This window comes from Notechis scutatus, chromosome 1 (genome assembly GCF_049901735.1).
Source record: "Notechis scutatus isolate UNSWTSFEM ecotype Mainland chromosome 1, rNotScu1.2, whole genome shotgun sequence".
Taxonomy (NCBI): Eukaryota; Metazoa; Chordata; class Lepidosauria; order Squamata; family Elapidae; genus Notechis; species Notechis scutatus.
Window position 1 is genome coordinate 225,568,858 of NC_142009.1, and position 22,348 is coordinate 225,591,205.

The 22,348-nt window shown below is 41.8% G+C and overlaps 1 protein-coding gene across 1 annotated transcript; it reads left to right on the top strand.

Moving 5' to 3' along the window:
- Nucleotides 1-6,734: 6,734 nt before the first annotated feature.
- LOC113410699 (dnaJ homolog subfamily B member 6-like) lies at nt 6,735-22,119 on the top strand. Its single transcript, XM_087950686.1, has 7 exons — nt 6,735-6,799; nt 9,593-9,702; nt 11,383-11,436; nt 17,431-17,541; nt 20,058-20,157; nt 20,432-20,502; nt 21,842-22,119. Exons 1-7 carry the CDS (start codon nt 6,735-6,737, stop codon nt 22,117-22,119), a joined length of 789 nt encoding a protein of 262 aa, XP_087806812.1.
- Nucleotides 22,120-22,348: the final 229 nt, after the last annotated feature.

The following is a 22,348-nucleotide window of genomic DNA, read 5'->3' on the forward strand; positions in this document are numbered from 1 at the left end:
AGCACATGTTTATGCAATAGAAAAAAATACATAAATTCAAAAGAATTTACTTCAAGGTGAGTAAATTTCCATGACATAGAAACTTTTAAGTCTCACAGTTCTTAATTGGAGAAAATCAAAAACATCTTAACTTCTTCACCAAGATCAATGGGACATAAGAGTACTTTAATGTTACCAAATTATTTTTTATATGAAAGTCAAAATACTCAGCATTCAGTTTCAAAGAAATGTAGTTTGCAAATTGCATCCTGTTCTTCCTTGCCACCAGCATATTGATAGGAGATTCTCTATTCTTTCAGGAATGCTGTAATTTTCTGAATTTGCACTAAGGAGCCACAGATTTTTTTTTTTTTTTTTTGTAATCAAGGCTTCAGGCCAGTTATCTGACTTTATTATCTTCATAAAAAACCACCACGATGGGCAGTGGGAGAGTGTGTTTGAATAGGTTTGTCTGAATTGTATTTTCAATCTGTTATTTTCTGAGCCATAATTAGTTGTCTGCTTAGGGCTTGATGCAGATTAAAGGGGAAAGGATGCATTATTTAATATTAAATAGTCATTTGACAGTAGAGGGGACATGTCTCAGCAGTTTTCCACATTTAAATCAAAGATCAAGAAAATCCATGTAACTTATCTCTAGAAGAAATCAGCTGATAGCAATCCCTCCCCTCATAAAAATTTCATTGTAAACAAATGCTTCAATAGTTTATTGAAAGAGCAATAGCACTTACACATGTATACCACTTCACACACTTTTACAGCTCTCTCTAAGCAGTTTACGGAGTCAGCATCTTGCTTCCAACAATCTGGGTCCTCATTTTATCGACCTCAAAAGGATGGAAGGCTGAGTCAACCTTGAACTGGCAAGATTCAAACTGTTCAACTGCTGGCAATTGGTAGTCAGCAGAATTAGCCTGCAATACTGCATTTTAACCACTGTGCCACCATGGCTCTTAGAAAACTCAGCTTTCTAATCCTATCATTTTCATATCTTTATATTATTTATATAGATTATATTAGAGTAGTGGTTTTTTTTTTGTTTTTGGTTTCTAAAACTTTTTCTCATAACTTTCTCACTTACCCACTCAATGGTTTTCCTCTTAATATACAGACATTTTGTTCGTTTTACTGTGCATGGAATTGTAGCACTTAATGGCTGATGGAATCAAGAGTTAAGGAGTCTAATTTTAATGTACATTTAAATAAGAGACTTATTTTAACAAACATTTATTTTAAACAAAGTAGGAAGGCCTAGACCAGTGGTTTCCGAAGTGGGCAGTACCGCCTCCTGGGGAGAGGGGGGGATGCCTTAGGGGGGGTGCTGAGAGGCAAGGGGGCCAGCAGGGGAGGTGCTAAGAGGCAGCAGGGGGGCGCTGGAGGTGAGTGGCAGGGCACAATTCAGGGGTGAGAAAAAATCCCCCCGCCGCCGCGTTTGAGGCAAGGCCCCGTGGGATCATCCCATTGACTTGCACACTCTGGTGCAAGGAGCTCCGTCCCAAACGCAGCGTTGGGAAAGGAGAGCTCCCCTTTTCAAACATCCCACCGCCGCAGGCATCGCCCCAAATGCAGCGTTGGGAAAGGAGAGCAAAGCCGCTCCTTTTCAAACATCCCGCCACCGCCGTGTTCGGGGCAGCAGGGCAGCGCCCTGTACGCAGCATTGGGAATAGTGGCTTTGCTCTCCTTTTCAAACATCCTGCCACTGCCGCCCCTTTGAGCCCCTTGCACCAGAGGCACCTGCCCAAGCAAGTCCGAATGGAGCGGTGCACAAAGTCAATGGGGTGAGCCTGAGAGAGGGAAAGAGAGAGAGAGAGAGAGAGAGAGAAGGAAGAAGAGAAAGAGAAAAGGGAAAGAAAGAAAAAGGGACAAAGAAAGAGGGGGGAAGGAAGGGAAAGAAAGAAAAAGAAACAAAGAAGGAGGGAGGGAGGGAGAAGAAAGATAATGAGATATCTATTCTAGTCCAATCACCTGCTCCAGCAGGGTTAGAAGGGAGTGTGTGTGTGTGTTGTCCTTATAATTTACCAATACATTTTGGTTTTGCCTTCTTCAGAATTGGCACTGTAATACATTGGGGAAAAGTAATTTTTAGGGTGGAGATCTGGTCCAATGGATCCCGTTTAAAGCCTCAACAAAATGTGAGAGCTTCCTGATAGTCTTGGCCATGTTTCATCCACAAAACCTTTAATAGAAGCCAAAGATGTTTCAAGATGCTGGCAAAGATGCTGGCAAAGATGTTTCAATGTAGAGAAGGGCATCTAAACTAGGCCTCATTTCAATCTGATGCATCAGCTCTCTCTCTCTCTCTCTCTCTCTCTCTCTCTCTCTCGCTCCCTCCCTCCCTCCCTCCCTCCCTCCCTGCCCCCCTTTCTTTTTCCCTTTTTCTTTCTTTCCCTTTTGTCTTTCTTTTCTTCCTTCTCTCTTTCTCTCTTTTCTCTCTCTCTTTCCCTCTCCCAGGCTCACCCCATTGATTTGGTGCACCGCTCCGCTCGGACTTGCTTGGGCAGGTCCCTCCAAGTACCACAGGCTCAATGGGGTGGACCTGCGGGGCCGGCACCTAGAACGTGGCAGTGCCAGCACGTTTGAAAAGTAGAGCAAAGCCAGAGGTCGGTAATTTTTGCTGCAAAGAATCACAAAAGCTTCTGGGTTGTGCACAAGAAGGGACACACATGTCAATGCAATTCAGCAACATAAAATAAAGAAATACAAATAAAACAAATCAACAAGAATTGGCAAAGCATCTCTGATTAGATTTTATTCACTACTAGAATCTAATCAGAGATGCTTTGCCGATTCTAGTCCAATGACCTGCTCCAGCAGGGTTGGAAGGGAGTATGTTTATATGTGTATGCAAAACTCCAAAAACAGGTCAAGTAGTTCTGGGGAGGCCAGTCATAAATTAGAACACTTGCTAAGCAACCGGCCATTAAGTGAGGACCACTTGTATTTGGTTTGCCAGTCACCAAACCACGCTCACCCAGTCACGTGACCAGCAAGCCACGCCACCAGTCATGTGACCAGCAAGCCATGCCCACCTAATCACGTTACCAGCAAGCCACACCCTCAAATTAGGCCATGCCCACAGAAATTTGAATCCCGCCCCTGCGTGGGGGGCATTGAGGATGAGTTTGTAGCACCAAGGGGGCGGTGGACTGAAAGTTTGGGAACCACTGGCCTAAATATTTTGTCCAGGAGACTCCAGGTTTCAGTGTGGGATTGTTCCTAAGCTTTTTCACTTTCCTTCTATTTATAGCAAATAGGAATTTATTTGCTTTTAGAAAAAAGAAAAAGAAGCTATCTTCTTCATAGCAAATGTTACTAAACATAACAGCTCTCTTAAGAAGGCACTTTCTTCCCTCTGAAAAATAAAACACCAGGAACTTGGAAACAGCTTCTGGATTTTGAGCTTGAGATGGAAAAAAAATGAAACTTTGAGTTGGGATTTTGTTGATTAGATAAGTTTGTTGTTATAGAAATGGCCAGCACATATTAAGAATGTAAAAGTAAAAAGTTGAGGCTGCAATGTTATTATTTTACTTTATTGCACTAAAAAAAGTCAATGTTTTTCTTTCCTTTTCCTCTTTACTCTGCACTTATTTCTCTCCCCTTTCATTTCCCCACTATTTTAATTTTCATTTGTTTTTATAGTTTGATAAGTGTAATATTATTTAAAAAATAGAACACACAGGCAGGCATTTACTTCATTATAGTTCAGATGGATGGCTCTTTTACTAGCAGCCGCCCTCTTTTGTTCCTGGGAATAAATTATAGGGAGGCCACAAGGCAAATGCTACTTCAGGCTGAGCCCTCATGTTGGGTTAGGCTGCTAAGCTGACTGGAATAATCAAATGTGGTGATAAAAGAGGAAAAACAGCAGTACTACTCCTCTTCCTAGCACTCTGGGATATTCAGTGGGTGTCAAACTGGTGGCCCACAGGCCGGATGTGTCACGTGTAGGCCACACCCACTCCAGCTCCGCGAAGGAAAAAACATCACAATATGTCATGTGACAGCAACATGACGCAATGAGTTTGACACCCGTGGGATATTGTCATCCAGCAGCTCTGTTTCAATTAGTCAATTCTCTTTAGGGAAGTACCAACATGAAGAACCCCTACCTAGGGGCTGTGATCAGCTATTGCAACATTTTGTTATAGAACATCATTCCACACACTCTCCTCCCAATAAATTTGTCTATGTTGAAAAGAGCTTTGAAAACCTGGCTGTTTTCTCAGATTGTGGGTTAGAATGGGTTAGTTAATCCTCTGTGTCTGATAGGTTTTTTTTTCATGGTTGTCTTTCTTTAGGATTTGGGATTTTCATTTATTTTTTGTGATTGTCTTTGCTATGTGCCAAAGACTTGGAATCATTGCACAGTTGGATAGCCTTATAAATTTCTAACAAAAAATAAAAATAAAGTCATGCTCCCTCTGTTGTTCTCCAAGCAAAGATAATCCATCAGGTTTAAAAAGGCACAGTCAACCTCACAGCTCATTCTGAGGTCAGTGTGAAGTAGGCTGAGATATTAGATTTCTTCAGAACTGGAGGAAGCCCTACTGCAAACTCGATTTCATTGAGGGCCGCATCAGGGTTGTGTTTGACCTTGGGGGACCGGGGTGGGCGTGGCCAGAGTGAGCATGGCCAGCATGACATCACTTGTGCCGGGAGGTTGCCTGTGGTAACCCAAGCACTCTGCTAGTTAAAACGGGCTCCTGAGCTCCGTTTTCAGCTGCAACGGCCTCCTGCCAGCGAAAATGGAGCTTGGGAGGACTACATGTGGCCCTCCTGAGCTCTGTTTTTGCTGGCAGAGGTACTGTGGGCCGTCCTTCACTATTTCCAGGGTGGCCCTGCAGGCCAGATCTTAAGCACCCCATGGCCAGATCTGGCCCCCGGGCCTTGATTTTGACACTTGAGTTCAGTGATTATTAACTCTTGTAATTAAATTAAAATTGAATGAAACAGCAGCAATATGGGCATTAACACATTTTTTTCTCACTTTCCCCTGCTTGAGAACCATGGTTAGTTTATAATGTCCCATATGAAAAATACAAAGAAGTGACATCATAATCAGGTCAAACTTCCCATTGGTTCTTGTTGCTACTGCTGTTTTGCAAAAGAAAAGGAATTGGGTGATTGGCTATTGCTGAATTCCTTTCCCTTCTGACCTTCTGATCAGTCAGCAACGGTGTGTGTAGGTGTGAGCTGACACCTGCAAGATCTCAGAACTGGACCCAACATGCAGCCAGGACAGTTTTTCCCTCTACAATAAGGTACCCAACTGCTTTGGGTTTTGATAGGTGGACAGAAAACATGAAACTAGTCCATAAGAGAAAAAGGCAACCCAGTAGCAGGGCTGTGTATAGAATTGTTACATGTACTCAGCTGTGTGGATTTTTACTTTTCTTACAGTGAAAGTAATTGTGAGGATTTTCACTTTCTTCAAAGTGTTCAATCCTCTTCCTTGTAGAGACCAGTGGAAAAGTGGCCCCTGTAATTGAGATCCAGACTGACACTTTATAGAACTTTGTATTAAATAGGGCTAGATATTTTTACAATATATATATATATATATTGTTAAATGAAATAAATAAATATTAGTACAGCAAACTTGAAAAAGAAAACCAAACCAACAACCCGAATTCTCCTTTTTTTTTTAAAGATGTGTTGCTTAGCATGATAAAAATTATCCCCGGTTTGTTTTATTGTGGCTTAGATTATATATTCAAATAGCATGATTACTTTAGCATGATTGATTGTGTTGTGTGATCCCAGAGAAATCAATTTAGAAGCCAAGTTTAAATATGTTGTGCAGACTCAGCTCCTGTGTGACTGTGGAGATGAACCAATGAAAATCTAATATGCTTCATCCAACTGTTAATTATCCCATTTTTCTGAGCCACACAAAAACATGAAAACCTCAAGCAGCACATTTAATCAGGCACTGTTCTTATCTGAAATTAATAGTTTCAAAACGGGCAGAAGGAGCAACTAGTAGAACTGAACTGCTGATAGGAACAAGAGAATAAAGGATGTTAAGCACTAATGGATTTATAAAAAAAAATGTTTAATGTCCTGACAGAGACTCACAAAATTGGGAAAGGGTGGACAGTGAAATGGCAGATGATCTAGTAGATCATGATGAAAGTGGAAGCACCTCCCTACATGTGGATGGGGATCTTTGTTTTCTTCAAATGTATCTTATTTTTTTCCCTCACTCTTCCCTTAGTACAGGGGTTCTCAAACTTGGCAACTTTAAGACTTGTGTGGACTTCAACTCCCAGAATTCTCCAGCCAGCCAGTTGAAGTCCACAAGTCTTAAAGTTGCCAAGTTTTGAGACCTCTGTCTTAGTATCTAAGAGATTAGCTCTAGGAAAGGTGTGATATCAGCAGTTTTTTAATCACCGTTGTCTTGTCTGCAGATCTTCTGTCTTTCTATGTAATACAAAAATACTAACCTTCATCAATAGGGGACATGGAGGTTCATTTCCCCTCCCCTCATGTCTTTGGAGAAGCTAATATGTATTTGAGTAGCATGTCATTTTCTTCTGTATGTTGTAGGATCAACTATCCAACCATTTGCGTCTCCATATGGGCTTACCCAACCTGGTGAATGGCCATGACCACCTGTAACTTCAGTTGAAAACTCAAAGATTTTGGTTGAACATCTAGAGACTTCTTAATACATCTCTGTTTGACTGTGTTTACATCCTCACCGATTCTGCAGAAAACATCTCTTCAACATGGTGGAGTACTATGAGGCCCTGGGCCTTCCCAAGACTGCTTCCTTAGATGATATTAAAAAAGCGTGAGTACTTTTTGATTTAATCAAAAATTGATTTCATTAATAACCCCTGTCGTTATTTCTAAGAGGATGTTGTCCTCTAGGCAATCAGCTAATGTAGGCACTTTGAGAAGCAAGAAATTAACTTTGGGTGAACCTCTTCTTGTAACAGATGTTTCACTATTTAAGGCAAGAGGTAGGTGAGCTTTAACACTGTAGAGTTTAATTACTTTTTTGAAAATGTTTCAGAGAACAGATATATATTTTAAGAACGCTGTTGCAAGTCCAGGAATCTTATTAATCACGCTAATCATCTTAAAAATATTTGACCCACTAAAAATTATGTCCTAGTTTGGCAGATCTAGTTTGGCAGATATGGGGCATTAATAGGCATTTTAAAAAAAAGTCCTCTAAGCAAATAAAATACATGTACTCATTCAGTTAACATTATCTTAATTGTATAATAGTCTTTGTGTGTAGGGTAAAAGGGAAGAAAAGCAATATTCTGGGTTTTGTAAAGCTAATTTCAGATATTTTGGTGCCATAAGCGAAGTATGAAATGAACTCTCCTTCCATTAGGAGTCAACAAGATAGCAGGTAGTATTTTACTTCTAGGTAAAATTGGTGTTAGGGGAGCATCTTCCATCACATCCAAGACCAGTAGGCTAATTTAGAGGAAGCAGAACAACTCAGTAAGACAACTCTGTCCTCCTAGAGGATGGCCAACAAGCCCACAAAGAAGTGGGTTATGTCACCCACTGTTAGCAATTGAAGCAGTTCCTAATTGTGTCCAGTACAGATAGTCCTTGATTTACGAGCATTTGTTTCATGTCCACTTCAAGTTACAATGGTGCTCAAAATAGTGATTTACAATTGGTCCTCAAACGTACAATAATTGCACTGTCCCAAGGTCATGTGATCAAAATTCAGGTGCTTGAAAACTGACATATATTTATGACTATTGCAGGGTACCAGGGTCATGTGATCACCATTTGTGACCTTCCTGGGGCTCCCAGTGAGCAGAATCAATGGGGGAAGCTGGATTTGCTTAACAACAGTCTGATTAACTTAATAATCATGGCAAAAAAAAATGTAGCGCAATCAGACAGGACTTAACAACTGCATTGCTTAGTCACAGATGTTTACAACTCAGTTATGGTCGTAGGTCAAGGACCACCCGTAGAGGCCACCCTTAATTTGCCATACCTATCATTGTTTCGCTAGAACAACTTGTGAGTCTGTGCAGGAGATTTTTTTTCTTCCTTTTACTTCTGCTGCAGATATATTTAAGGCCCGAAGTATGTAGAGATGTGGCTACCTTATTATAATAAAATGCTTACAAATTAGCCTGCTGCAAGTTTCAAAATTATCTTTGTAAAATCTGATAATGCATTTGCTTAATTCATTGTAATAATACTCAATGTACTCCTCTGACCATATGCCAGACTCTAAACCATTGGAGGGAGATAGCTTCAAACAGTCTGAAGAGAGTCTGCCTACTTGACTGCCCCTCATCTAGTAGTGTCAGACTAATGGAGAGGTTGTTGAAGCCCACTTTAAAAAATAATAGAAAAAAAAAATCCTATGGAGCAGTAACCTGTTCCCTTCTTTGTCCCAAAAACGAGGTGACAGAAGTGCACAAGTCCTTTGTTCTTAACAACTGCTGCCCACTTTAGCAACTTTGTGATTCATTCATTCCCTCCCCCCCTCCCCACTCCATCCACACACACACACGTGTGTGTATGTATGTGTGTATATATTTTATCTATCTATCTATCTATCTATCTATCTATCTATCTATCTATCTATCTATCTATCTATCTATCTATCTATCTATCTATCTATCTATATCTATCTACCGTGTTTCTCATATAATAAGGCCGGGTCTTATTTTTTTTTGAGCCTCGAAAAAATGGCTAGGCCGTCTTTTTGGGGGTGACTTAATTCCCCCCCTTGCATCTTCGGGTGGGCGGGCAGCGACGGATTGGATGTTGACCTCGGTGTTGGTGGGGCATTTCGTATCGGGGTCAACGCAGGCAGCACCATATCCGGGTGTGCAACAAAAGTACTTCCTAACGGCAAGCCCCCCCACCATTCTCTCCCATTTCGCATGTTTTAATATAGGCCTTAATATGGGGGGAGGGGCTTAATTTCATTTCATGCCTATAAAACATGCTGGGACTTCCTATTGGGGGAGGCCGTATTGTTGGAGAAACAGGGTATCTATCTATCTATCTATGTCTCTCTCTCTCTCCCTCATGGTATGTATGTGTGTATGTATGTATGTATTATCTCTCTCTCTCTCTCTCTCTCCCCATCTATCTATCTATTCATCTCTCTCTCTCTCTCTCTCTCTCTCTCTCTCTCTCTCTCTCTCTCTCTCTCTCTCTCTCTCTATATATATATATATATATATATATATATATATATAGGATAGATAGATAGATAGATAGATAGATAGATAGATAGATAGATGGATGGATGGATGGATGGATGGATGGATGGATGGATGGATAGATGGATAGATAGATAGATAGATAGATAGATAGATAGATAGATAGATAGATAGATAGATGGATGGATGGATGGATGGATGGATGGATGGATGGATGGATGGATGGATGGATGGATGGATAGATAGATAGATAGATAGATAGATAGATAGATAGATAGATAGATAGATAGATAGATTAGATTAGATATAGATATAGATATAGATATAGATATAGATATAGATATAGATATAGATATAGATATAGATATATAGATGGTAACTCATTTTGTATCTGTACCTCTGTGTGTGTATGTACATTAAAGGTACAGGAAGAAAGCTCTTAGGTGGCACCCAGATAAAAACCCAGAAAACAAACAATATGCAGAACAGAGATTCAAAGAAATTTCAGAAGCATATGAAGTACTTTCAGACAGTAAGTGTTCAAGCTCTCTTTTCATGATTGAAACAATGCCTCTTGTATATTTGTCTCCCCCTTTTTTTTCTTCCAAAAACCAATGTTTGGCATGTTAGCACTGCTCAACCAAATTCATTTAGTGCCTTTAATGTATTTGTCAGAACAATAGAGGGGGGCATTGTGACATACTGACATAGTTGCCTGTAAGTAGGTGCATCAATTTGAACTCTAAACTTTATTTCTTGTAGTACTAGTGCCTTGAATCCTTAAAGAAGAGTTAATTTTCTCCCACTGAAATCTGGAAGATAAATTCAGTCAGTATCAGCAGTGGGAGGTACAATTTGATATTTGTTGCATAGACTTGAGGTTCTTAAAAAATTTTTATTTAAAAAAGTTTTGATCAAGAGACAGACCTTTAGTAATGAAAAATGATGAAATTTTGCAGCGAGAATGTTATATGCACAAAGATAAATAATACCTACAATGGAAGAATGAATGGAAAAGGTAGTTTGTTTTAGTTAAAGAAAAAAAAAATTTCTACTTGCAAATTGCTTCTAGACTTTCTGCTCAAAACTAGAAAAAATGAAACTTTGATTTTAGGTTTGGATAATTAGAATTATTTCATAAATATAGAAATAGCTTGAAGTGTTATGAAATGTGAAGTAAAAGATGGAGGCTGTATTCTTTTTGCATTCTACTGCAGTGCACCAAAGAAAGTTGGAAGTCATTACTTTTCTTTCTATTTTTCTAACTTTTGCTCCTTCTGTATTTTTACCTCATAATGAAACTTAATAAAACTTTATTTGAAAATTTGTGAATTTTGTTGTTCCTTTCTCTCTCATGTACCCCATCAAGTTCTTATGGAACCTTTTGTAGGACACAATTTGAAAAGCCATTAGTTCATCTTTGATATTATCCCTGTTTCTCCTTAATACACTTGCATAAGTCCTTGGAAGTCCTTAATGCATAGGAGATTTTTCCAAATGCATATAATCACATGGCCTTCTGTCTTTCCTACCTGGAATTTAAGCAGCGACATTTTCAGCTTCTTCCTTAGATTCCATCCATTTGGCATATTAGTCTCTATCTTCTTTATATGTGGGAAGCCAATGGTAGCTAATCCTATCATTTATTTTACATCTTTCAATGCATGTTCATTTCATAGAAGCTGGTGCCATTTACCCATATTCTGGAGGTCAGTCATTTAACTGATCCCCATAGTGAATTCCATTTGATCAGCTTCCTTATTTTTCCTTAAGATTAAGTCTCTGAGCTCAGCATGCAGGCGGTGACTATAAAATATTGCACATTCATTCTTGTATGCTTTACTTACGTTGGTTCTTATGGTATTTATCAATTCTCAAGTTTAGCTGAGGATGGTGGAGTACTGACAGAAAGGCCAAGCCAGGTCTTTCTGCATTCATTTACTATTCCACATAGATATGGTGACTAGATGAGACTGTGAAACTAAGCAAGTCAATAAAAACAGTGTTTCTAAAAACAGATGGACAGCTAGATAAGGTCCTACTTTTCAACATGGCTGCACAATAAGCTATAATAAAGATGAATTTAATTTAGCACAGAGCAAATATCTGGCTAGGATTATTTGTAAACCACAGTCAATGTTTCACATATTATGTAAACCCAGTTCAACAATCTAGCTTAGTTTGTATGCTAACCATGCCTTCCTTCTTACAGAGAACAAACGTGATGTCTATGACGTGTATGGTAAGGATGGACTCATAGGAAGAGGTAAGTTACATTGCAAAGAAAGCAAATGCAATCACAATTGTAGAAGACAACACAACTGGAGATGCATTTCTTTCTCAACCTTAGCAGTGCCCAGAAGACATGAACTTGAGAAGGGCACGGAAATAATGATCTTAAGGGCAGACATCTGTTAGAGATGTAAGGGATCCACAGTCCAAAGAGGGTGGGGGAAACCACAAAGCACCAACTGTGAACTCCACAGAGTTTCAATTATGCAGACAGAAAGATTGTTGTTGTTTTTTTAAAAAGTGTTGGAATACACTGCAGCTGAACCAGAGATAAACAATTTAAACTGCCAGAGTTACCCAACACAGAAGTCTGGAGTTGATTCTGGAGTGATATGATATGAAAAACCCGGGAAGAAATGCCTTTTAAAAAGTATTTCAAGAAACAGATGCTCTAGTACGGATCTGGCCTGGGTCAATTATTAATATTCAGAACTTAGGTTTTTTTAAAAAGAGACCTGTCCCTGTCTTGTATTCCATAGCCATCACTTCTTATATTCTAAACATCTTTTTTAATACAATTTTATTAAACGTCAGAAAATGTTAAGTACAAAATGTTAAGTTTGGAGAATAATGGAGACCAGACATCTGACCAGTGACTTCAACTCTTTAATAATAATAACCAGAACAGAACAGAGCAAGGCTATGGGCAGCAGCAACCCTTTTATAGGGTTAGCTGCTACCTTATTAACCAATGACAAGTGCAACAAGTTCAAACTAATAACCAATGAGAAGTGTCAAAATAGTGGCCAATCAGGGACTAGTTATGGACCAATCCCTAGTTGTTGTATAAGGACCAATCAGGTGTGCAGGTTTCCAAACCCTGATTTGCATTTATGCTAGTAACTATTATTGATTCACAACACCCCTCCCCCTTGGGTTCCGTTTGAGGGGAGCTGTAATAAAATCCTCAAGATAGACAGGCCGTTTGGTCTGTCTGGATGATTTCCGTGGCTCCACCGGTTTTGGTCTAAGGTCCGGTTCCGGTGGAGCGTTTGGATGATCTTTATTAAATTCTGTTTCGCTGCACGGTGATTCCGTGCTGCTTTCACTGTGGTTGTGTCCGCTACTCCGTGTTTCTTCGGGGTTTTGCGGTTCGGTTTCCCCCGTATTAAAGTTCCCTGAAAAAGTCAACTCCCTCCCCGCTTGAAGTTCCGGTGTTCCGCTGGGCCGTAGGGTTTCCGTTGGCCTGCTATTTGTCATATCAAAGTCAATTTCCTCGATATTTCCTCCCCCTTGAGTTGGTGAACCCGGGGAGTCATGGGCGCTGGGTGGTAATCTCGATCGGAGTTGGTCTATGTGGCGTTTCCACACCCTCCCATCGTCTGTTAGCAGGCGGTAAGATCTAGGCCCGGTAAGGTGGGTAACGGTTGCGGGTATCCATAACGGGTCACCGGAAAAGTTTTTGGCAAAGATTAAATCGCCTACCTTAAATTCCCGGCATTTGCTGCTGGAGCCGAAGGGCTTTTCCGGTGCGAATGCGGGGTGGAGCCGGTCAAGGTGCGATCGTAGTTTCCGCCCCATAAGAAGTTCAGCGGGCGTTTTGTTGGTCACGCTGTGGGGCGTGATGTGCTGCAACAAGAGAATTTGATTGATTTTCTCGTCGATGTTGCCAAATTCCATTTTGTGAAGGGTCTTTTTTACAAATTGTACCATGCGTTCTGCACGTCCATTCGCCGCAGGGTGCGCGGGTGAGGTTAGCGCATGGCAGATGCCCCGATCAGCAAGATATTGTTCAAAGGGTAATGCAGTAAACTGTGGGCCGTTGTCCGAGACCAACACGTCCGGAAACCCGTGTGTGGCAAAGAGTCTGTTTAATTTATTGATAACTGAGTCCGTTGTAGTTGTGTTCATTCGATGGATCTCGAGCCAATTTGAATAGGCGTCGACAGTAATAAGGAAAGTGTGTCCTTTGGTAGGTCCCGCAAAGTCAATATGAATACGGGACCAAGGTCCCCTCGGAGTTTCCCATTCGGTTGGGCTTGCTTTAGGTGGGGCGTTGCTGACGTCCTGGCAACGTTGACAAGTAGCGACCCAGGCCTCGATTCTTTTGTCGATTCCCGGCCACCAAGCGTAGCTGCGTGCGAGTGCTTTCATCCGCACGATACCCGGATGTCCTTCATGCAATACCGCCAAAACAGTTTGTTGCAATTTGCCAGGGATTACGACTCGATCACCCCACAAGATACAGCCTTTTTGGGAAAACAGTTCGGTTTGGCGGGCTTTGAAAGGCGCCCATTCCGGTGCTATTTGGTCTGTCGGCCACCCCCGTTCAACCCAGCGTAGGATGTGTTGCAGAACTGGGTCACGTTTTGTTTCAAAGGCAATGTCTCTAGCCATCAATGGTGGTACATGTAGAGCTTCGATCTGTAGTGTTGAGATGGTTGGGGCTGGATCTACAACAGAGTCTGGGAGCGGCGTTCTGCTCAATGCATCAGCGTGGAGAATTGATTTCCCTGGGCGATGTTGCAAGGTGTAGTTGTAGGCCGCCAAGAATTCAGACCAACGGGTCATTCTGGGGGACAATATGTACGGGGTTGGTTTATTACCCGCAATGATCCCCAGTAGTGGTTTATGATCAGTAATTATCGTAAACGCACGGCCATAAACATATTCATGAAATCTTTTAACTGCAGCCACAATAGCTAAAGCTTCCTTGTCCAGCTGACTATATTTTTTTTCAGCTTTAGCTAAGGTTCGCGAAAAAAACGCGATGGGGGCTTCCGCTCCATTTGGTAATACGTGGGCCAGAATTGCCCCAACCCCAAAAGGTGATGCGTCACACGTGATAGTGAGCGGAAGAGTCTCGTTGTACTGCATAAGTACAGAATCAGAAGTTAGCAATTTCTTTACTTGTTGGAAAGCATATTGTTCCCGTTGTCCCCAAACCCACGTTGCTTTTTTGTCTAATAGTCTATGCAATGGTTCAGCTACCGTTGCTTTGTGGGGTAAAAAGACATTATAGAAATTGATAAGTCCAAGGAACGCCTGTAGGTCTGCCTTGTTCCTTGGAGTGGGGGCCTTTTTAATCGCCCTTAATTTGTCTTCGGTGGGATGGATTCCTTGGCTGTCCAGGAGGTATCCCAAAAATTCTACTTTTTCGGTACATAACTGGCATTTATCTTTTTTAACTCTGAGGCCTGCGTTTTGGAATCTTCGTAAAACCTCTCTGAGTCGTTTTTCTAGAATGTCTTTGTTAGGGGCGGCGATGAGTACATCGTCGAAATATGGTACGACCCCTCTTATCCCTTGTAACAACCTTTCCATTAAGCTCTGAAAGATTCCGGGGGCAACGCTTCCCGAACTGGAGCCGGTTGCATTTAAATGCGCCCCTATGCGTTACGATAGTTTGCGCCTCTGCCGTGGTCGGATCTACAGGCAATTGTTGATACGCCTGGGCTAGATCTAGTTTAGCGAAAACTTTCCCGCCACCCAGGGAATGGAGCAAGTGTTGCACTACCGGCACTGGATATGCACTTTGCTGCAGTGCATGGTTTAAGGTGGCCCGGTAGTTTCCGCAAATTCTTAGTGACCCATCAGGCTTGATAGGCATCACTATAGGGGTTTCCCAGCGGGCGTGGTCGGTGGGCTCCAGCATGCCCTGCGCTATTAGCTTATCGAGTTGTTCGTCGATTTTAGGCTTCAAGGCGAACGGCACCCGACGCGCTTAAGGCGGATGGGTGCTACCTCAGGGTTCAAGTTAAACGAGATCGGGGTCCCCTTGTACTTGCCTAGTCCGTTCGCGAAAACGTCTTGGAATTCTTGCACGAGTGCTTCCTCCCAATCGCTGCTCTCGGCCCGGTGGACTCCGGCTACAGTGATTTCGAGCGGCCTGAACCATTGAAGGCCTAAAAGACTAGGCCTGTCGCGGTCCACGACAGTCAGTGGTAGTGCGACGGTGCGGTCCTTGAAAGAGACCTGGAATCTGTGGGACCCGACGACGGGAATTCGGTTACCCTGATAGTCTTTAAGTATAACCCTTTGAGGGTTAAGGTCTTGGCGGCGAATCGTTGGAATGAGCTGTTGGAGCGTTTTCCACGACACCATCGAGAGGAAGATCCCGAGTCCACCTCCATCACACAAGGTTTGTTTTCGATGGCGACCTTTACTCGGATTTTTCCGGCATCAAGGGATGTAGCGTGGCCTATGGTGATTGTTTGGTGGGTCTCTTCCCGCCTGGTTTCTTCACGCCTGGTGGAAGTGGTGGACGGTTTGTTTCTGTAGGAGTGGTTTCCCCATTGGTGGTTCAGTTTTTTTCGGTGTGTGCCGAAGAATCCGGAAGACTGGCATTCGGCCTGTCGGGGTTTGGAGTTTTGTTTGCTTCTGCAAACCTTTGCGATGTGACCTCGTTTCACGCAAATGCGGCAGAGTGCGTCAAGGAATTTGCAGCTGGATCGTGGGTGATTCGCCCCACATCCTGCACACGGTCGGGATGAGGGTTGTATGAACTGGTCTCGTTCCGTTCGGAGTCGGTTGACCTCTTCCTCATCGCTTTCTGATGGGGATTCTAGGTCTTCGTGGTGAGTCGATACCGGGTGTCTCTCTGAGCGAGGCGAGGTATCTTTGGCGAGTTGACGTAGCGGTGCGTTGGTGCGGCGCATTCGGGCTGCCGATTTCTTGGTCGCCTCCGCTGCCATGGCTTCTTTAAGGGCATCGGTGAGGCTGATGTCCCCCTTAGCCATAATTTTGCTCTGGATCGTGCCGTCTTCTAGGCCCAGAACCAGGCGGTCCCGGAGGGCTTCTTCTAAGTCGGAGAATCCGCAGAGGCCTCCAAGGTTGCGGAGGTCCGCGATGTAATTGGCAAGGCTTTCGCCCTTCCGTTGGTCCCTCTGGTAATATTCGTGTCTTCTGACTAAGGTTGGCACGGTAGGCGCGTAGTGAGCCCGTAGCAAAGGCTCGAGGACGTCCCAGTCCATCGCTTTTACTTCGGCTGGCTTGGCAAGCGATTTTGCCATTTTAAACACGGTAGGCCCGCAGTGAGTTAGAAAGATAGCTCTTTTTTTGCCGGTTGTTGCATCTTTCAAATTGTTGGTCTCCAGAAACATCTGGAACCTATCCATGTATGATTCCCAGTCTTCGGTTTCTGGGTTGAATGGAGCGGGTGGTACGGCACCGCTGGCCATGTTGCCTTTGATGGTGCGTGTTCGACCACGTGCTCTGTTGGTTGCTCTGTAGGTTAGTCAGTTCTTCGGTCTCCGCATCCCACCTTCGTCGCCAGTGTTAAGTTTGGAGAATAATGGAGACCAGACATCTGACCAGTGACTTCAACTCTTTAATAATAATAACCAGAACAGAACAGAGCAAGGCTATGGGCAGCAGCAACCCTTTTATAGGGTTAGCTGCTACCTTATTAACCAATGACAAGTGCAACAAGTTCAAACTAATAACCAATGAGAAGTGTCAGAATAGTGGCCAATCAGGGACTAGTTATGGACCAATCCCTAGTTGTTGTATAAGGACCAATCAGGTGTGCAGGTTTCCAAACCCTGATTTGCATTTATGCTAGTAACTTTTATTGATTCACAACACAAAATAACTACAAAAAAGGGGGGGGAGGAAGTTCAAGAGGGGAAAAGGTAAAAAATTATGGGGGGGGGGGGAGAGAATGCCTCCAATTTTCCTCAGTATAGACAGAAATATTTAACCAGGTAATCTCTTATTTTAAGTTAAACGTAACATAACTAATATTTCTAAATTTAATTATTCTGAATATCTTTTCAGGGATGGAACATGTTTCAAACACATTTCGGAATGTGTACCACAAACTCACACAAATGGGCAGTTCTCTGCTGTTCATTAAATCAGGGCACCTTTTTACTCGGGTCCTTGTGAGACTTCAAGCACCATCATCCTTTTTGCAAAGTTTGTGCAGAAAAAGTAAGGTGGCTTTAATGAACAGCAGAGAAGCGCCCTGAATTATGCTTTGAAGTGTCCACAGCCCTGATCTTTTCCATTCTCTAACATCTTTCAGGTAAACCAGGAGGATCTGCTGGGAGCAATATTGGTTCTGAATATATGTTCCATTTCCGCAGTGCCCATGATGTCTTTCGGGATTTTTTTGGGGGAAGGGACCCTTTTTTTGGTAAGTAGTAATCCTGTTTATTATTCAGAGAAACTCAAAGCCATCTTATCTATTTGTACTAATTTATATATAGGGAGTCCTTGAGTTACAGCCACAACTGAGCCAAAAAGTTCTGACAAGACAGTTGTTCCAGTGAGTTCTGTCCCACTTTATGGCCTTTCTTGCCACCGTTGTTACGTCAATCACTGTAGTTGTTAAGTTAGTAACATGGTTGTTAACTGAATCTGGCTTCCCCATTGACTTTGTTTGTTAGAAAGTTGCAAAAGGGGATCACGTCAGAGGTGGGTATTCAGCAGGTTCTGACCAGCTCTGGAGAACCGGTAGCGGAAATTTTGAGTATTTCGGAGAACTGGCAAATGCCACCTCTGACTGGAGATTTTACAGTATCCTTCCCCTGTCACGCCCACCAAGCCACGCCCACAGAACTGGTATTAAAAAAAATTGAATCCCACCACTGGATCACATGTGGTGGGATTCAAATTTTTTACTACTGGTTCTGTGGGTGTGGCTTGGTGGGCATGGCAGGGGAAGGAGACTGTAAAATCTCCATTCCCTCCCTACCCCACTAACCTGCTTTCCAGCTCCATTCTCCTGTGCAGGGCAACTAAAGAAGACCCAGCCGATCAGCTGGGAGGCAGGAGGCCGAGGATAGATGGGAGCGGGGACAGTCAGAGGTGGGATTTGTCGGTTCTCCGAACTACTCAAAATTTCTACTACCGGTTCTCCAGAACTGGTCAGAACCTGCTGAATACCACCTCTGAGCTCATTTATAAAGAATTCGTTGAGCTCTTGGTTTGAAGTTGCAGTAGATTAAGTTGAATATAAGAGGCAGCAATATTTACTAGCTTTAGATTAGCTTTAGATTCATTAACCAGAAATGTGTGAGCTATACTGAATACTAGATTAATTTGCAGAATAAAAATAGTTTTAATTAATTAAATAGTTCTCGTATTGATTGGCAAAAGATAAGCAATTTGAATCTTTTATGAATTTAAGCACAAACTTGTAAAATTGAAAGAGGTATTTTTAAGCCATCAAATCCAGTTCCCTGCTCAGTGAAGAAATCCACATTAAAGTATCGCAACAGCTGGGCTTTTCCTATTCACCCCCAGTGAATAGGAACCCAACAATTTTCAGTACTCAGTATTGGTATTCACTTGTACCAATTTTGATAGTTTCACTATAAAACTGCAGGGTTAGAATTTTTTTTCTGTGATTCATTTGATATTTTCCCTCCTGTAATTAAAATTAATTATTCCATGTTTTGCATTCTATTATGATGGAAAAACAGGCCTAGATCTTCAGTGCAACCCCCATTCCCTCCCCACCCCACTAACCTGCTTTCCAGCTCCATTCTCCTGTGCAGGGCAAGAAAAGAAGACCCAGCCAATCAGCTGGGACTTGGGAGGCAGAGAAGAGATGGGGGCGGGGCCAGTCAGAAGTGGTATTTCGAAGTACTCAAAATTTCCACTACTGGTTCTCCAGAACTGGTCAGAACCTGCTGAATACCACCTCTGCACGTGACTCTAGGACACTGCAGCTGTCATAAATATGGGTCAATTGCCAAAGGTCTGAATGTTGCCCATGAGGATGCTGCAACGGTCACGTGAAAAATAGTCACAAGTCGCTTTTTTTCAGTAACTTTGAAAACGTAACTTTGAACGGTCACTAAATGAATTGTTGTAAATTGAAGACTACTTGTAATCTGCTTGTTCCACAATATCCCAGAAACAAGAATGTGCTGCAATTTAGATTCAAAGTGGGAAAAGTAACTTGGAATTGGCATGGGAACTCTTCTTATTGTTGGTAATAAATTTTTTTTTTTTTTTAAAAAAAAGAAGTGTCTTTCTTAAATTTCTGTGGTGGCTGTGCAATCCCACAAAAAGATGGATTTGATAGAATCGAATTCTTCAAAAAAAAAAAAAAAAAGGACCACAACAAACTGAATTGGAATTGCCAAAACATCCATGGGTCAAATCGACTGTTCGTTGAAGGGGAATGACAAATCCCTACTGAATATGTTGATGTAAATTTCTGCTGCCTGCTGCTCTACTGTGGGTCTGCACTATTCCAACTACTGCTTTCCAAAGAGCAGTTGGTTTCACAGCTGACATAAACATTTATTTATTAAACCAAGATTTTTTTGACTAAGCCACAATTGGCTGGGTTGACATGTAATCCGTAAGTATCAGATTCCAAACAGAACAGTTAATAAAACTTTATACTGTATAAAGCCCAATCAACCAACCACATTATGGCTTTCATAGTAGATATATCAACCTATCTGCTTAGTATGGCAGGCGATATCACATTGAAGCCTACCACTCTAGAAGACAGCTAGAACCTCTGATCCATCATATTTTATTGCTATAAAGTACATCTCAGTAGGCTTTTCTGCTTGAGATGCCAAAATAATTTGGTCCTTCCCTTCCTCCTTCTTCTCTCCCTCCCTCCCTCTCTCTCTCTCACACACAAGTCAAATATCCAAGACCTAAATTTGCTAATTTATTTTTTAGGAAATCCTATGGCTTTCACTGGCTGCGTTGGAGGAAAAGGATTCAGTTTTTATTCTTCCTCAACTAACTTCTTCAATGGCAAGCAAATCACGACCAAAAGGTAAGGAAGGGATTTTTCCAAGAACCAACCGGAAGCTCCAACTGTACCATAACTATTCCTTTTCCCCAAATACCTTTCAGTAGTGCGCAGTGGTTATAAATGATTTGATCATGTGACCAGAAAAACCTGGTAAAAACCATTTCCCCCAAACTTTCTGTCATGGCTGCCACAAGCCAGCAGACTTGGGGTGCAGTAGGAAAATCCCCGACTCCAACCTCTTAAATAAAAGCTAGAAAGTGAGTTTCATCTCTGAAATGTATTATTTATTTCCCAGAATTATTGAGGACGGACAGGACCGAGTGGAAGTTGAAGAAAATGGAGAACTTAAATCTGTTGTTGTTAATGGTAAGAAACTGAAACATAGAATCTTGCTTTGTTCCAGCGGGAGTTATGAAAGGAACTATATTGTAGCCCAATCAGATTGAAATTTTTATGCAGTTTGGAAAGAACTGCTGCTGCTTTGAGTGGAGTTTATTTCAGATACAGTTTTGAAATTCTGCTTCTGTTGGTTAAACTTATCAACACTCAGAAGATGTCCCCACATATTTACTGCTTGCACACTGTGCAACATTTAGGAAATAAAGGATACTGTGTTCCATGAAATTCTACCATTGGTTCCATTCAGCTCATTTTTGCATCAATTCACAGCAGATTGCCAAAATTCTGGATTTCAACTTGGAGAGGTTGAAGGTGGAAGCTAATGTGCTTTCATTGAGCTATGTTCTCAATGGACAAACATGGACAAACACCTGATATATTATTTTTATTTAGTGTATAAGAAATATGTTACCTTAAAAGCATGAGTGTAATACATGTGAATGGGCTAAAAAAAAAGAAGTTCTGACACAGAAAATCCAAAATGTAGGATTGGCCCAGTGTAAAATACTCTAAAGTGTTTTAGCACAAAGATTATTTAATTGAGCTGCTTGGGTTTTTTTGTTTACTTGGAGTAAATATTCATAAATGTATTCCTGAATCAGAGAAGATTTCTCCTAAGATAGTGGACTACAATGTTAAAAAAAAATAAAGACTTATTTTTCTCTTTAACTTGGGAACTGCCAGGTTAAAAAAAAAGGACAATGATGCCATGATTAAAGATAAATATATCTAAATAACGGCTAAAACCAGTAATGGTGGCTATAACTGAATAACAAAATTGGAAGGGACCTCAGAGGCCTTCTAGTCCAACCCCCTGCTCAGGCAGGAACCCTATACCATTTCAGAAAAATGGTTGTCAAATCTCTTTGTAAAAACTTCCAGTGTTGGAACACTCACAACTTCTGGAGGCAAATTGTTCCACTGATTAATTGTACTAACAAATACAAATATAGGAAATATCTCCTTAGTTCTAGGTTGCTTCTCTCCTTGATTAGTTTTCTCCCATTGCTTCTCGTCCTGCCTTCAGGTGCTTTGGAGAATAGCTTGGCTCCCTCTTCTTTGTGCCATAATAAGCCACATGCTCTCTAATGCAGCAAACCTGCCTTGGGGGTTTTGATTCCTGGCATTCCTAGTAAAAATATGAGTTTTTGGAAGGGGCGACTGTTTTATGCCAGAAGATTCAGTAGTCTGACTCAGGGCAAGGCAAGTAACTGTGTTCCAGTTGACATTAAAAAAACGGAGCATTTGTTTCTAGAGGAGGGCATGAACTTGAATGCTAACATCATAACTTCCATCCTTTTTGCAGGTGTACCAGCTGACAGAAGACCCGCTAGGGAAATAGGAGGCCATTTTATTCGTAGTAAGCCCACCAGGTTCAGGTCTTTACCTCAGTTTACTTACGATGAATATGACTCTAATCCTAACCGCAAAGTACTTAAGGTGAGGCGCATCTTCCCTATTAAAAATATAAACAACACAGTAGGAGGAGAATCTCCTGAAGAGGACAGTAATTCTCACACAGACAGCGAGTCTCACCAAGACGATGAGTCTGAGGACGATGAATCCCATATTGATGAATTCTAGCAGTAAACTGCATATAAATCAGATCTCGTATACTGGCGGTAAGTCAGGAGGAACATATCGTGCACCTGATGTGAATACTACGAAGACCCAGATGAGAAGAACTAATCAACCAGTAGATACCATGTGGACCCTAGGTGAAATTAGGCACCAGTGTGCTGGGGGAGACTGGCTTGCAAGAAGATGCTTCTTAAAAGAGCGGGAAGAAGAAGAAGAAGAAGAGGAGGAGGAG

Bases quoted from the DNA above. Each gene is read 5' to 3' on its own strand.
- LOC113410699 (XM_087950686.1), top strand. From the start codon at position 6,735: ATGGTGGAGTACTATGAGGCCCTGGGCCTTCCCAAGACTGCTTCCTTA. The intron at 9,703-11,382 runs GTAAGTGTTCAA...TCCTTCTTACAG, and splicing joins ATATGAAGTACTTTCAGACA to AGAACAAACGTGATGTCTAT. The intron at 17,542-20,057 runs GTAAGTAGTAAT...TTTATTTTTTAG, and splicing joins GGGAAGGGACCCTTTTTTTG to GAAATCCTATGGCTTTCACT.